The following is a 16,348-nucleotide window of genomic DNA, read 5'->3' as shown; positions in this document are numbered from 1 at the left end:
CGGTTTTCTGCTCTCACAGAGTGTGTGGGAAGTTGAAGTAACAGTAAATAACACCTATTTTAGAAGAGTAAAAAGTGTGAACTCTTCAGAGATTAACAAAAATCATATTGTGGAGGGCTCTGAATGCTAAACCCAAAGGTATACATTTAAACTGCTAGGCAATATGGAATCATTGAAGGTTTCTGGAAGATTAATAAATTAGAGGCAATGTGCAAGGTGAGTCAAAAGCAGGTAAAGAATTGGAGGGCGAGATAAATTATAGACTTTGGTTTGTGATAATCTTACATGGGAAATTTGGTGACAGCAGAAATATGCAAGGATAACATTTTTGTTTCTTGCTCTTTTCATTAGATGCATTTTACAAAATTAAAGAGTTCAAATAGTTTAAACAGATTTAGTTTTTTAAATGTATTTAAAGTGAACTGTTCTTTAATATCGGAGTTCATGTTATAGCTCGTGTCCAGTAAAATCACTCTTGAAGTTCTGCTTTCTTCATTTTAGTGTTCCATTTACTTTTATCTCCTCCACCTTAATAGATGTAACTTAAGATCTTTATATTTGTCCAACATCATCCTAGCCCACATGTATCTCATAGTCAAGTTGAATATTCAGACGGGTATACAAATAATGACAAAAAACAGGAACTCAGTGGTATTATAGAGGTATATACGAGGTGCATTAGTGACGTGGGTATGCTATTAAAATGAATTCATTATTTTGAGGTACACACTAGACTCAGAGTTCACCAAGCCATCTGTGTTTTAAAGGAGTTTATCCAGTAGATGATTTAGAGCAAGGTATATAGTATATGTTGAGCCAGAGAAGAAAAGCAAGCTCCCATTTTGGAATAGCAAGCAATATGATATAGTTTAAGAATAGATACATCTGAATGCATTGAATAAAGCCATACTATAAAAAGTCTAATAAACATTTCAAGAGTTTGAACATTATCCTGAAAATCATGACCTGCTATTAAATCATGTTAGGCAGAAAAGTCACATGAGCTCGATGTTTAGAAAGATCACTCTGAAGATAGTTTTGCCCATGGTCTCCCAGTCAGTGAATGGGGGACATTCCTAAAAGGGCGAGACCAGTAATAGGCTCCTCCTGCGGGAATCCCTGGGTTGCCATGGAAACCAGTAGTGTCTGTCCCTCTACCCTTCCACAGGAGGGCCACCTCTGCCAGCAAGCTTGCCCCCGCCCTCCTCTTTGTCTGCACCTCTGTGATTGGAGGCAGCCTTCAGTGATGATGAGGAGGAAGAGGAAAAAGGGAGAAGAGCATCTTCACAGGTCCCTTTGATCTCTGGCTAGTGAAGCCTCCAGGCTACCTACGAGCCATTGAGATGCCATCCAGCAGCTGTCTCTGCTCCCCCAGCCCCCACCTCTAAAAAATCCCCAAGAACTGTAGCAGGAATTGAAGCTTTCGAAGTCATCAATGACAATTTTGTTTAATCTTTTAAAATCTGTCACTTCAAAAAAGAAAAAAAAAAACCTAATGGTTTTCTAATAAAAATAGCGATGACTATAATTCACAGATGGTTTACTTTTACAGGAGTCAGAATGACATTAACATTTTAATCTCAGATCAGAACACTCTGCATCTAGAGAGTGCACAGGGAGAGGGCTCAGTAGGAGAATGTTTTAACCTCTCCTTCTCTCTGGTTGTGAGAAACATTGTTTGATATGAGAATGCAACCAAAATAAAAAATGTAGGTGATTGGAAATTTGGTTGCATTCAAATGAATCCTAATTTAATGGATTTGGTATAGCACACTAAGGCACTCACTTGACGTGAATTCATTCCATAGAAAAAATTAAAATGGCCAACAATTTTCTCCTGGTCAATGACATTAATAGACAATAAACATATAGAATCCTTGTTATTTTGTCTGAGTTTTCCTGGTTAAAAAAGATTCCTAGATTTATGTCCCAGTAATCCTTAGCCTGAATGATAGCAGAGGACTTAAGACTACAATGTGTTATTCAAAATAGTTTCTGACAAAGAAATCCAAAATACTACTAAATGACACATCTCATTCTTTAAGGAAAGAAGAAGCATTTACTATAAACATGACGTCTCTAAAAGACCAGCAAAGTCAAACAAGTGTTAACATTTCCGACGAGTATCTCCAAATACTGCCAATCCACAGATAAATTACACGGTAAAATTATATGTATATATAAAGAGTGAATGAATGAATGAATGAATGAGTTGCCCGTTGGATAAGTGTAAGGTGTACCCAGGTAGCTGAATGAAGAATTATTTAATCCATCTGAATGTGATGGCAACACAATGCCCAGCCATGCCCACAAAGTCTTTAGCTGTCCCTTAGTGGGACACTTGTCATGTAGATTCAGGCTTCTGTCCCCTCCTCCCCCCACTGAATCGAAAGCCCAGAAGCCTCCCTCATTTACAAAGCCTTTGGTTTTACTGCTGGAGAATTTCCATGGGCATAACTATAGCAGAGCCTCAACAGGAGCTTTGGGAGCTGGTCTATCCCTCTGGCTCCCAGAGGAGCGTCTACCTGTCTAGCAGCGCACCTTCCCCTCACACGCCCTGTGCCTCATGTTCCCACCCAGCTCCTCCCTTGCCATTGTCACAATTCATGGATCTCAGGAAGGACTCCTTTTATCCTGCCTGCAAGACATGCACATCTGCTGTGTGAAGCGCTCAGACCACTCCTTAACGACCCACCTTTGGGTCCTGTGAAATCTCTAATACATTGTGAGAAGAACCTACTGCGTCCATATTTACGCCCCTTCTAAGTTAGCCTCCATATGTGAACCGAAAACTGGACGTTCCTGAAAATACTCTTAGGAGGTTTCATTTTTTCTCACTTCCTTTGTCTCAGTGGGGGAGCAGGGCTAGCTGACTCATTGCTCCCGCCTTCTGTCTTATGTCTATACCATGTGTAGACCATTTTCACCCCACTTTTCTTTTATCGCCCCCATCATTTGTTCTATCACCTACTGGCTGCCATAACTTATCTCCAGTTTGCTGAATGACTTAGGGTCTGGCTTGTGTTTTCATTGACCATCATAACTTATTTTCATCCTTGAAGACATTATCATCCATTGCGATGACTCATCTTCTTATACCAGGACTTCACAATTCCTTATGTTCTGTTTCTAATCTGAATCCACCCTCCCCACATCCCTACCACTTGTGAAGTTCAAGAATATATCTTCATATTCTTCAGGAGATGTAAATGTATGTGCATAATGGCAAATATGCAATGCAATATAATAACAGAAATAAGGAATCATTCATAGGGTGTTCTGGGAACACAAGTGAAAGTCATCAAAGGCCTACTAGAAGTGGATAAATGGATCTCAAAAATCTAACGATGGAAGCGGGGCTTGATTTCAGTCATGAAGGATAAATAAGAAGTTGGTCAACACACAAGCAACAGTGGTAAGATCTTCCAAATCCAAATTGTTGATGACCTTATATTGTCCCACTTCACCAAGTACCTCCGAGAGCCAAGCCCAACAACCCATTCTTCAGATGATTTTAAGAAGGAACTTTATAAATTTCAAATACAATTTCAGAAGTCATTTTTATGAAATTTAGCTGGGATCCTCTTTAAATCTTCCAGTGGATCCACATTGTTCATAGAAGAATGTCCAGGTTTTCCTGGAATACTCTTCACGACGTGGCCGCCAGTTACACGTATGGCCTCTTCCCTCATCACTGCAGCTGCGCCTCAACATAGTTTTCTGCCCCTTGCTGTTCACAGGCTACTTTTTCTGTCCCACATATATCTTCTCCCTCTATCCCTCGACACCCTGAAGAATTCCTGCCCATCCTTCAAGACTACATGGCTGAAGTAACTTGCTTCTCAGTGAATCCTACCTGACCCCAGCTTAATCACGTCTTCCTTTTTGGTGTCCCTTAGACATAACTATAACTCCGTCATCTTTGTTCACTGCTGATCTTCCCCAGAAGCTTCTCTTTGAGGACACTATCCTCCTTTATATCCTCGGCATCCGGCACAATTCTCAAGATAAACCTACTTCAGTGTTTTGAATGGCTGTTAGGAATATCACTCTAGGAGATCTTTTTCATCCTGTCCAACTCCCTTCTTGTCCAGCCAGGGTCCCCATTTAATTAAGAGAGTGGAACTGGAATCCAGTTGTCTTAGTTCCATTCCATAGGTCTTTTCCCCATGTCGAGTGCCCCCCGTAGATGAGTTCCCCTAGCGATCATCACCGACTCCACCCATTGGGCCGTATTGCTGGCTATCACTATTCTACACTTGCATTTTGGGACAGAGGTTTGCATGCATTTTGCCTTTGGGATTCAGTTTCCCACAATGAGTTGCATACCACAGTCAGTGATGAACAGAAAGATGCCATGCTCCCTCCTTTCCAGGGCCCGTCTCACAGATTTGTTCCACAGCGCTCACAGACAGTACCAACTGTTCTTCCTGTTGGCTGCCAAAATAAGTCAGCAGTTGGGAAGGGGGGAAAAAAAAGACTATGAATTATGGAAAATAACTAGGGAGAGAGAATGGCAATACAATGGGAAAAAGTAACAACTCTTTGTAGCCCCCCACCCAGGTGACTGTCTCAAATTTCAGCAGACTACCAGAAAACTAAACGAAGAACAGCATCCAGTCAAGCAGGAGCTTCTGAGACAGGACAGTCGTTGAAAACTTCCCCGGTTGATCTGACTCACCAGCCTGACCGCCATCATGCAAGACTCAGGCCCCAGCCTCTTGCACAACCGTGTGTTTCGTTAAGACAGCAGATCACACGGCAAAAGGGGCAGCTAGATGGAAGGATGGGGAGTGACAACATATGTTTGGAATAAACTCAGTTTCCATATGAAAAGGTTCGTAAACCACCTCTGGCCAAGCATTCCGGAGACAAGTCTGACCTATAAACCCTTCCAGTGCCTAATGGGGTGTGCATACGGGCAAGCTTCGGGTGTCATTGTGATGTATGCCCGAGCAGAGGGGTGCTAGCATTTTAACGTCCCCAGCTCATGCTTGGGAGCACACGTGTTAGTCTTGTCATCCTGGTGGCGTTTGTCTCAAGTGCTAAGAATACGATCATGAACCTATCACGAGGTGTGCCTGAGCAGTATTTTTTCTTAATCTCGCAGAATATCACCTCAGAGCTCCCCCAGCACCTCATGTTAGTATTTACCAGGCTCTCCTGCAACTCTTTCTGCCTGCTTCCCCCCAGAGCCTGCGAGAATTTACATCGCGAAGGGCATTCCTCGCACCTACCCTAGTTCTGTGAATTCTTAGAAAATACGCACAACACACAAGAAAAATTACTTTAAAAATGCATGGATGTGGTTTATCGTTTGTGGCTTTAAGACAACTCCCTTTGGCAGTTGTCTTCCTCAGGAGCAGTGTGTCTGCATCAGCTCGCATACCACTGTAGCTTTGGTAGAAGCTGCTTTGGTAACACGCTTTTTAAAAATGCTGCAGAGAAATGCTCACTGTAGTTCTGTTTACACCATCATCTAGACGACTGTTGCTCATAGATGACTTTGTTAAGACTTTTTACTTTTGGGCCGCAGCTCTATAATTGTGGTTGTGTAAACATTCGATTTATAGTAACATGCAGTGTAGTGGGAAAAAAATAATGGAAATGAAACAATTTTGTGTGTCAGCTTTATGGGGTTTGTTGGTCTTTTTGTTTTATTGTTTTCCTTTTCATAGACTCAACCTCCCCGCTTTGAGTTGAGGAAAGAAAAGAATCACAGAGGGAGGAGAGGGGTCCAGCTCTGCAGTGTGAGTGCTCGTCGATGGGGATGGTCGATGGGGAGGGTCTTACCTTCCAGTGGAGCCGAGGCCCGTGTTTCTCCTCGGCCCCGCGCAGTGCAGACGCTACAACTCCCGTGTGTGGGCATCTGCAAACGTGAATGACAATGTGTGCACACAGCAAACACACTTGTTGGAAGAAAAACCTTTGGGATTGCGAGGAGATGGAATAGTGTTTAAAAAAATTAAGGAAAATGTACTGGAATTAATTTTGTTAGCTTTGTTTCTTCTAATCCTCTTCTGGAAAAATCTCTCGCCCGACTGTTTTCCCATCATCATTTTTGGCATCTTCATGCTGTTTAGCGTCTCCCTGCTGTTTGTGTTTTAGATGGGAGTCCGAAAAGTGTTTCTAAAATACTGGCACGCCGACCAGCTCAATGATTTGTGCCTGCAGCAGCAGAGGAAAATTATCACCTGCCAAAAAGGTAACAATCACACACTCACCTTTCCGAACCTCTTTGAGTTGTGAAATATGAAATCATTTAGTGCACCCCTGAGTCGAAATGTCAGTGGGACCTACACTCCAGTGGACAAGGACACGATGTGTGGACCGTGTCTGGGAGCTGAGCCAGCCCCGTAGTTCCGTTTGCTCCTTACTTGACTCTGAATCAGCATGTGCTCGCTCTGCTCGCACCATGTCTGGTAGTCATTCCACCTGAAATTTTACATCAAATTTTCACCTCACTCAGTTTGGAAGAGGGAATATTCGTATCTTAGAATTTACGCAGCCGCCACCTCGCAAATAGTCACGCTTGCCATCTGTTCAGAAAGCACAGGGCAGGAAGGTGTACCTTTGAATCCTCAGTGGGAACCCCCGCCCACCACCACCACCACCACCACGTGGCACCGAGGTGCAGCTAGGAGCCAGAGATAGGCCAATTCGGTCAGCATCACTGGGACGCTGGGATTTTATGTAATCCTCCTTATGTGCCTTGGGAAAATCCTTGACTCTTACCTTTCCTTTATGAAGTGACAATAATGTCGGAGTATTATCTCTGATAGCAGATAGCTATTTTAGCATTGGGAGAGATTCCGTGTAGAACTTTTTCCCTATAAAAACCCAAGTGACCATTGAAAATGGGTACATTTAAAAAAATCGTAACTATGCCTCCCATAAAATATATATATATATATATATATATACACACACTTAATAACATTAATTTTTAATTTGCTTAGTGATTTGATTATATTATATATCATAAATACGATATTTAAAGGAAGGTAAAAGAAGGAGATACTATAAAGGCTAGTTTTTGGGGAACCTGTTGTAATGAGCTTAGCTCTCCGGTATCTCTGGAAATGTTAAATACAAGCACAGCTCGTGGGATGCAGAAATCAGTTTTATTCTGTTCAAGCCTCTGTCCGTGGAGCCCCTGCGTAAAATATCCAAGGGGGTCCCCTTGTTTTCTGATGAGAAAAAGCCCTGCTACACGCTGGTCCCTCAAACTGTCTCCATCAGAATTTTATAGGTCCAGTCCAAGAAATGCTCAAAATTCAGAATTACCTTCCAAGGTAAACCATCCCTCTTGGCCACCGCAGACCCCGCGGGTGGGGCCTGGGCATGGGTTTCACCCTGTCTACACAGGTGTGTGCAGACCCCTAGGGCTGGCGACAGAGAGGGAAGAGGAGGGGGCAGGGTAGCTCTTCTGACTGGTACCTGTGTAGTCTGGCATTGGGCTTCTCTGACAGGGCTGCAGGTGTTCAAAGGCTCTTGGCTACGTGGGAGCACATCAGCAGGGTCCTTGGCACTGTGCACCTGAGAGGTGGCCCGACCTCTCCTTGGGACAGTACTTGTACTTCTCCCCTAGCCTCTGGGATTCCCACACGCATGCTGGCCTTGGTGCTCTCAAAGAAGCCCCTTTCAATGACTCCAAGCAGGTGTCTGGTGCCCGAGAAACACAGTGTGGGACCCTGGCGTGTTCCACCATGTCCTCCAGACTCCACGGTCACGTGGCTGGTTCTCCGCGTGGGCTCCGGAAGCCACTTTCCCCAGCCTGGAGGTCAGCAGTGGTGTGGGGAGGCTGGGGTGATGGAGGCAGTCCACCCCGATTCTAGGCAACTTTTGCTCCTCTCTGGGTTATGACAGCCTGGTCTCCTTAACTTCATCCTTCATCCACGTAGCGAGAGGCTGGGGTCCCAGGTCAGTCTGCACCACCGCCTTTGCAGTTCTTATCTGTGGGCTTGGTCCCACCAACCGCTGTGCCCTGTGAGCACCTGCAGCATCAGCATCACTTGGGAGCCAGTTAGAAATGCAGAGTCTCGGGCCCCCACCACCTCCAGATTCAGCATCTGCACTTGCAGCCTCAGCTGGACCTGGGATGGGGGACCCTACTGCCAAGACCAGTGCCCTCACCCTTGAGCTATGGAGCCAATGGAGAATCCCATTTACCATCATGTTATCCGCACATAGAATGGGATCTCAAATTCCCCCGGAAATTTTCTTTCAATACAACGAAAAGAACGTGTACCCCTTCTTCACTCAGGGATGCTCACTAGAAACGTCTCCCCTATTTAATGACAAAGATTAAGCTGATCCTACTGACCTGAAAGGGAAGAAACAAGCAGAGCTCTAGGTATTCCTTAAAAATTGAGACAGGTCTCAAAAAAATGGCATCACAATAAAAACCATAATTTCAGATTGCATAAATGAAATGATATAAAAGTTCTTTAAAATTACAGGCTCTTAAATGCAAAGCAGTAATTATTGATTTTTATTTTTACATCTCTTGGAACAGTCCCTTCAGTACTTTTTGCCTGTGTGAAATTTACTCAACATTTATACAATCTGGAGTTATTTCCCCATTTTTCAAGGGTTCTCATTTTTCCTCCGTACATGTTGTGGGGAGGGGGGTGGAGAAAGTTGTAACTTTAAGCATTTTAATAGTCAATGACTCCTAATGGAAGTTTCTTCTTGATCCTACATGTTCATTTTGTCCTGGATGAAAACTGTCTTTAAAATCTCAATGCTGAAAAGGTCAGGAAAGCCAACTTTTAACTTGTCTGAAAGAGAACAAGTATCGGTTATCGATTATGGCAAATTTATTTTTACTAGTTGCCTCTTATTAAGGAAAGCCAGTTTTAGCAGCTGGTATATCATTTTTAAGGGATGTTTAAAGGCTGCCAGGATGAAGAGTGAGAAGACAGAGTCCCCGGATGCGGGACAGCAGGCCCCCGGTGAATGGACATGCGGCGAATAGCTCTGCTCTGACGGGGTCAAAAGAAGTCTCCCATGGCCACATTAATCTTCCCTTTGTTCCAAAAGATTAAACATCTTGAATATACCCTCACCTTCACCCTTCCAAAAGTCAATGTCTCAATTTTTTTTTAATGTAACAGGAACGAGCGAGCAGACAGACCAATTTGAGCTTTCTGTTTCTGTCTCAGTTGCCCACTGCCTGGTTAACACTTCTGCCTTTTATGCTGCACTTTATATTCCTGGAAGTCTGATTGTACCTTTTACTGTTCAATTTTTTTTCCCCTTTAGATTAGTTCAGCATGACTGTTTTATAGTGAACTTAATACAACTGCATTCCAAAGTAACTAAACATTTAGTATTGCCATTTGGAAAAAAAAAAAAAAAAAGCCTTAAGCATTTTAGATGTCTGCATATTATTTGCCTCTGGAGCCATAATTGTGGAAAGTTGTGTTCAGCTTTCCACCTTCTAATCAAGTAAAGGCATCATAATGAATATCCTAGATAAGCCGCACATTTTTTCTTCTATAGCCAGGGAGTATTTTTAAGCACTTAATGCTTTACAGACCTTCCCCCCCACACACACACACTATAAACAAAAACAAAGCGTCTTTGCTACACACATTGGTTTTTCCCTGAAATTATAGATCTTCTTAGAATTCCAGCAATTCCTTCTAACCTTAGAAACTTGGAATTGGAAGGGGCAGCATCCTAGGGTCAAAAGGCCCACCTGCGAATTTACACCTGTTCACAGTATCCAGATGGGGCCATTTACCCTCTCGGACACGCTGAATCCCTCTCTCAGGAGCCGGCCTGATCCGTTTACACCCTGTGCTCATTATTAGAAAGTTCTTCTTCACGTTGATCGCAAATATGCTTCCCTGTGACTTCTCTCTCTGGAGAGCTAAGGTAGCGTCCGCGTGGTCCGAGGTAAGGGAATGAATTTGGCTGCATAAGCACAGAAATTTGAAACCTGGCTCTACTGTTCATTGGTTGTGTTTACCTGGAGGAATTTTCTTAGCTTCACTAAGCTTCTCTTTCTCCAGGTGCAAAATGGAGATAATGGTTTATGAATTATCATTGAGTGTTGGCATGAAATGATAGAGTGCCTGACACGTGGAAATGCCTTTAAATGGTGGGCATTATTATTTCTGTTTTCAAGTGTTACCATTTGTTACTGACATATTAACGATTTCAGAGCGTGTTCACTCATGTAGTTCTCCCAATTCTTACACATTTTTCTAGCTAGCGCCACTTCTCTGGAGAGCAGGAAGGATGTCCTAAATTCACACACAATCTCTTTCCAGAGTCTTAAATGCACTGTTCGTTTTTCTAGGAGTTAAATCAGAGTCTTATTAACAATATGTGCATGTTTTTGAAGACAACTTCCACAAGCCTCAGCCATTTCTGTTCTACTCGGATATAATGAGACGAGCAGTGCATCCTAAAATGGTCCAGTTGGAACTACACTGCAGAATTCTCTGGGGTTTAGACCTGCTTCCTCCCTACTGATTTTCACCCAGTCCGCCTCGACCAGCTGTGTTAAGAAAAGAAGTGTGGATGTCTCATTTCTTAGGTTACGGATTTTGCCTCTTAGGTGTTACCATTGCTCAATTTAGATACCTTTTCAGATACGAGATTAGAAAGTTTTGTAAATTCTTATTCTGAGTTAAATGCATCTTATGTTATGGCTGCTGAGACATAAGTGTGTTATGACCTGTTTGTGTGTCTGGGGTTTCGCTTCTGCTCCTCTCACTGACCCATGATTGTGTTCTTTTATGAAAGTTGTAAGAGGATTTCTAGCACGCCAGCACTTGATTCAGAAAAGGAGCATCAGACAGCAAGAGGTCACGTCCATCAACAGCTTCCTGCAGATTACAGAGGACATGGGGCTGAAGACCTACGATGCCCTGGTCATTCAGAATGCTTCTGACATTGCCCGTGAAAATGACCGGCTGCGGAATGAAATGAATGCTACTTACCATAAGGAGAAGGTGGAGGCCAGACACAAGCCAGAGGAAGGAACCAAAAGGTAAAGGCAGATAGTATGCAACTTTAATTACCTTTATCATTGATCCAGTGGAGTCAAGAAAATCCCGATAGCGCTTAATGCAGGGTTCACTCAAACCTGACGGTGGCCACGGGAACAAGCATGGATGTGCGCATGGCTTCCTATTTGAAACCTCTGAGCAATCTAAAAGGGTCCCTTCTCGTGCTTTCTTTTCACGCAATAGATGCTCTGTGTTAGATTCTCCGTATGAAACGTTATTGCTTCCCTACGTGCTGCACCGCTTACCGTCTCAAGGCCAGAGTTTTAAGGCAGCTCATATTTCTGTCTTAGCAAAAATATACACCTGGGTTCTTGACATCTTTATACAAGTATTATGTATATGAGGGTGATTCACAGAAACTTCTGGAAGTCTGACCCAAACAATGGAGAAGCCAGTCTGAAAACAGAGAAGTGGTGAAATCGATGTTTTGTACGTATAATATTTCCCTTAGTAATTTGTCACAGTTTCTTCGCCAATAGGGAAAGTTTTGGGGAAACGCTTTTCATTTTAAAGTTCGCTTTGGATGCTGAGCTTGGAATAGAAATGTGGAGGTGACCTGGTGCTTCTCCATCTTATCAGTCTTGCCTCTCTGTGAAGCATGGGGACACCCCTGATCCTCAGCACCCCACCCGGGAGGGCAGGGACCTGGGCCCTCACTAGACGTCAGGCAGGTGTTTGTTTTTCCATAGGAACTTGGCGTTAGCTGGTCATTTCTCACTTGAAAATGACTCCCCTTTGCCTCAACTGCTGGTGTCCAGTGATTTTTTATTAAAGATGAAATGGTGATGTGTCTCTCGCTAATTAGCTTCAACTATCTCTCCATGATTAAATACTGAAGAAATTCCCTTTGTATGAAAAACTGTAATTAAACATTACAGGGAAAACAAATTATTCACTGAGCGCCCTGCTTTCATCTCTGGCTAGTTCATTTTCTACATGGGTGTCTGGCTCTGCCTCGTGGTAGATCCCAGCCTGGCTGGGGTTCCGCCACACAAAGATATAATTACACAAACAAATGCTCGGAGACTCCTTGTGAAATGAACGCATTGGCATCTCACTAGTACATGATTACATTGACATGTGAAGCCAGAAGGGATTTTCTTTTTAAACCAGATAACTATTAATTTTATCTGACTTCCAGAATAGTATTTATTATTTTCGCTGCTGGAACTAAACAGCCACCCCAATTTCCCAATTTGATTATGTATTCGTTTGCCTGATATAAAATTAAGTGAAGAAGTCTTTTCCTATGTATTTATTGAATACCAGCAGTTCCCTTGGCATTGCACAACCAGATGGGGTATTCGTTTGCCTGATATAAAATTAAGTGAAGAAGTCTTTTCCTATGTATTTATTGAATACCAGCAGTTCCCTTGGCATTGCACAACCAGATGGGGTAAGAGAACAAAAATAATAATTCTGCACATCATTAAATATTGCTCGTGGGGTTTAAATTGCAAGGAGAAAAGGGGGGAGAGAGAGAGGTGTAAATCTTTGACAGTTTTAAGTCAAGTACGTACTCTTCGGCAATGGGAGATGGTGATGAACTCCCAGCATTTGATGCATCAGTAACTCTGAATTAAGATGGATTTCCCAGAAATTATCATTCAGATTGAAATTCTGGTTTCTTGATTTGCTTAATAATCAGAGTGTGAAAAACTCATTCAGTGAATGCCTGATAGAAAATGTGGCGCTCCTTAAGCAGTGCTGTGTTTGTGTGAGATTCTTAAAAAGTCACCATGATGAATCTCCATCGTGCTCATTTATCAGAGAGCAGGGGCCGGAAGGACGGGCAGCGCTCTCTGGATGCGCCCGTTTCCAGAGCGCTACGCACGCATCCTCCAGCCGCGGAGGGGAAGGCTCTTTACCAAAAAGCCGTGATTATGTCTGCTTGAGCGGGTTCATTGTGACCGTCTGAATAATGCATCTGGGCCCCTCTGGTGGGGTGCTCTTTGTGTTTTGTTCCCCCAAGAGCCGAAGACAAGTGTGGACCCAGGCATTTCCACTACAGCTCCGTCCCGGTCCCCATGGCGGTGGATGGCCTGATCCAGTCTCTGGCTGGCCCATCCACCCGGTCTCCTTCTCTGCACTCGGTGTCCAGCCTGGATGACAGCAGTGGCCTCCCCTCACCACGGAAACAGCCTCCGCCCAAGCCAAAGAGGGACCCCACCACGCGGCTGAGCGCATCCTATGAGGCCGTGAGCGCCTGCCTGTGGGCAGTGGCCAGGGAGTCCGCCAGTGAAGGTCAGCAGAGGGAGGGAGGGGGGCGCCTTGTCGGGGACCCGATGCTCTGCCTCCCGGTGTCTGAATGAACCCAGCGGGATCGTTGCCCTAATCTATTTTTAATAGAAATAAGTCCAGTTGTTGGCTTATCAGCAGCTCTTTCACCATTAAATATAAATCCTATGTATTCAGTTCTCTGAGGGTGTTAGGGAAAAGCTGCTCGTATGACATTTCCTTACCGCCCTTCCCCACGTCAGCGTCGTCAGTGTGGGCGAGGGCCTCTGACCAGAGCACGTCAGAGTATCTGTCCTTGGCCGGGGAAATGTTCACTGGTCAAAGCCTAAAAAAATTCATCGGGCATCCCTATTGTCACCGTCTGATTAAAAACCAGGGGAGAGTGCAACTTTCAGGCAGAGGATAATCACACCGCGACAAAATCCAGTCAGCAGAACTTTGGGGTCTAGCTGAGGGCAGTTTCTGCATCGGCGGCCTAGAAATATTTAGGCAGAAAAGGGGGAAACCAGAGTCTTCTCTCCATGAGATCTCTCATCGACTAGTACATGTGACCGTTATCACTGAATTATTCATTTTTCAAAGAGTGAACAATAGAGGCAGGACGCCTTGGCAGAGCAGGTACCGATTCCGGGGTTATGTATCACCTACCCACAGGTAGGCCCCATCGTAGGCCCTAGGGCATACATCATAAATAAAACAAACGGGATCATCTTTCCTTGTGGGGTTTCCGTTCTCGTGTGGGAAGACAGATGCTCGACACGGTACACAAGTCCATACGTGAAGTATTTTAGCAGATCACGGCTGCAGAGAAGCATACACAGGGTAAAAGGTGGTAGTGCAGGGCGGGGGATGAAACTCTACATGGAATGGCGTGTAGGTTCCACTAGAAAGCTCTACCCGAACATGGGACAGCTCACAATTCCTTCCATAAGCAAATGAGCCAGGAATACAAGAGCGCGGCAAAGCCACACGCTCACCTGTGGGAGAAGATGGGTGATACCACGGGGTCGGTGGAAAGCCCACGGCTCAGGGGCCACGAGCAATGAGAAGGCCCCAGCTACTTACAAAGATGCTTCTTACTGGTCACTAAAAGAAGAATGGATTTTTAAGAGAATATTTATTTAAAAAAAAAAAAGGCCATTACTATTGTAATGTTCGAGTTATGTCATGGTAATACGGAGATGTAGGAAATGTAGGAGACATTCCTGAGTTTGGGGAGAGGGGTGCAAGTGTGTTTCTGACGTCGTGGCAGCAAAAATAGCCGTAAAAGGAGAAAATGGGGTTAGGGAAATCTCGGGAGGACAGGCTTCGGCGGACATAGATGTGAGCGCAGACCCAGTTTTAGAGCTGGGTCTGCGGAGATGCGTGGCCTCCTCCGATGCACCACACCGACCACAAGAGGCTGTAGGCTGAACAGATCATAAACACGCTCCCGGGGCAAGGGGATACATCCCATTTCCAGCCCTACTTTTGGACCTCTGCCCAGAAGTTAAGGTATAGAGCTCAAAAAAGTGTGCTGAAGGAAGCTCCCTTTGGCTTATTGGAAGAGGAAGAATGGCATCCAACAGGCTAACCCTGATGAGATGCGGAGCATGTGGAATAGACCCAGGATAGCATCAGAAGCTGGAAAAACAGGAAACAAGATTGAACATTGCAGCCTATGGAAGGTGGTTCCCTGTCCTGATTCGAATGCTGCACACGCGATCTAGAGATTTGAGGAAGTCGGCCCCAGAATAGTCCGTAGCATCTAAAACCTCCTGTGTGTGCCCGTTCCAAAACCATCTGCCCTGGACTTGAGATTCTGGAGTAGTCAGGTGATGCCAACTAGTCACGTCATCGGGAAGGGAGAGAAAGTATTGGGGATGACGTCAAAACACGTCCATTAAGAAAAAGTGACTGGAGAACCATAGGAGAGAAAATATATATGTAAAAGCAGATGACAGGGAATTGCCACTCCTCTGAGGGATCACCAGGCTCTTCAGTCTCGCTGTTTAAAATACATGATGTGATACCATTAGACTTCCAAGACTTACAGGAAAAACTTAAGTTCTTGGAACCTAATTTCAGCAGGCGTGCGACCGAGGTGCTTGTCGGGGTCTCCCCCGCTGATCGCACCCCATGAACTCAGATTTTGGAGGCCAGCCCCGAAGGTGGTGCTTTGATTGCTGTCTACAGTATGTGTCCTTTCTTACAAGATTCCTCACATGGACTCTGCGCCCACCACCACATCTCCTGCCGCTGGAGATGAATTCCTCCATCGAAGCTGCTGATCCGATCAAGCAGGTGTGCTCACTGCTCTTGCAGCATGTATAGCATCAGGAGTCGGGGGCCAGTGGGGGTCTGGTCACCAGGATTCCCAATCCATAACTGCAAGGTGGCGACACCCTCCTGAGATAAACCCACCGTGCACAGGGGCTCTGGCCCCCTTTATGCCTTTGTGACAGGAGCTGAGGTGTCCAGAACAGAAGCCACTAGCCATGTCTGGCTATTAACATTGAACTTCAAATTAAGTGAAATTTAGAACTCAGTTCCTCAGTCATTAGTGACACTGCAGGGGTGTGGAATCTCCAAACATCGCAGAAAATTCTGTCAGACAGCATTGATTCTACACACTTGTACCCCGAGGACAATGCTGAGTTTTTTGCACCCCATAGTACGTCACAAAACTGTCCTCCTTCTGCAGAAGACAGGAGGAAGCTCGGATTGCTATTTAAAATGCTCTGTCAGCCTTGGTTTCATAAGAACAAGGACCACAAGCAACCCAGTCGGTTTCTAACCTGAGCCATTCCTTACAGCTTCTTAAAAAATCAAGTTCAGATTTTCTTCTTTTATGCGGAAAGCTGCTGATTCATCTCTGAAGGTTATGTAGTGAAGGGAGTTCTGATTAGAGAAGGAGAGCCAAGAATCTTAGAGAAATCAATGATTAGATCACGTTAAGCTTTGTGCCCATCCCTTTCCCACAGATTTTCACCCAGCAAACTTGGCCATAATAAAGATGGGCAGTGGAGAGAGCTCATGTTTTTCACCGCCTTTGTGCTTGAAAAGCATGAGGCAATTTTATGAGCCAGTAAATGTTCACACAT

The 16,348-nt window shown here is 44.5% G+C and overlaps 1 protein-coding gene across 1 annotated transcript in view; it reads left to right on the top strand.

Moving 5' to 3' along the window:
* MYO16 (myosin XVI) overlaps window positions 1-16,348 on the top strand; it is a 435,943-nt gene that overhangs the window by 349,737 nt on the left and 69,858 nt on the right. The window contains exons 28-30 of the mRNA XM_064585765.1: window positions 6,109-6,205; window positions 10,762-11,008; window positions 13,000-13,271. Of these exons, the coding sequence (XP_064441835.1) occupies window positions 6,109-6,205; window positions 10,762-11,008; window positions 13,000-13,271 (616 nt within the window). The remainder of the gene's footprint in view (window positions 1-6,108; window positions 6,206-10,761; window positions 11,009-12,999; window positions 13,272-16,348) is intronic.

The sequence above is a fragment of the Mirounga angustirostris genome, unplaced genomic scaffold (genome assembly GCF_029215605.1).
Source record: "Mirounga angustirostris isolate CCGP_5_RB_7025 unplaced genomic scaffold, mMirAng1.0.hap1 SCAF_3, whole genome shotgun sequence".
Classification (NCBI taxonomy): domain Eukaryota; kingdom Metazoa; phylum Chordata; class Mammalia; order Carnivora; family Phocidae; genus Mirounga; species Mirounga angustirostris.
The sequence above is the reverse complement of the archived record's forward strand: the minus strand, read 5'-3'. Positions and strand labels throughout refer to the sequence as shown.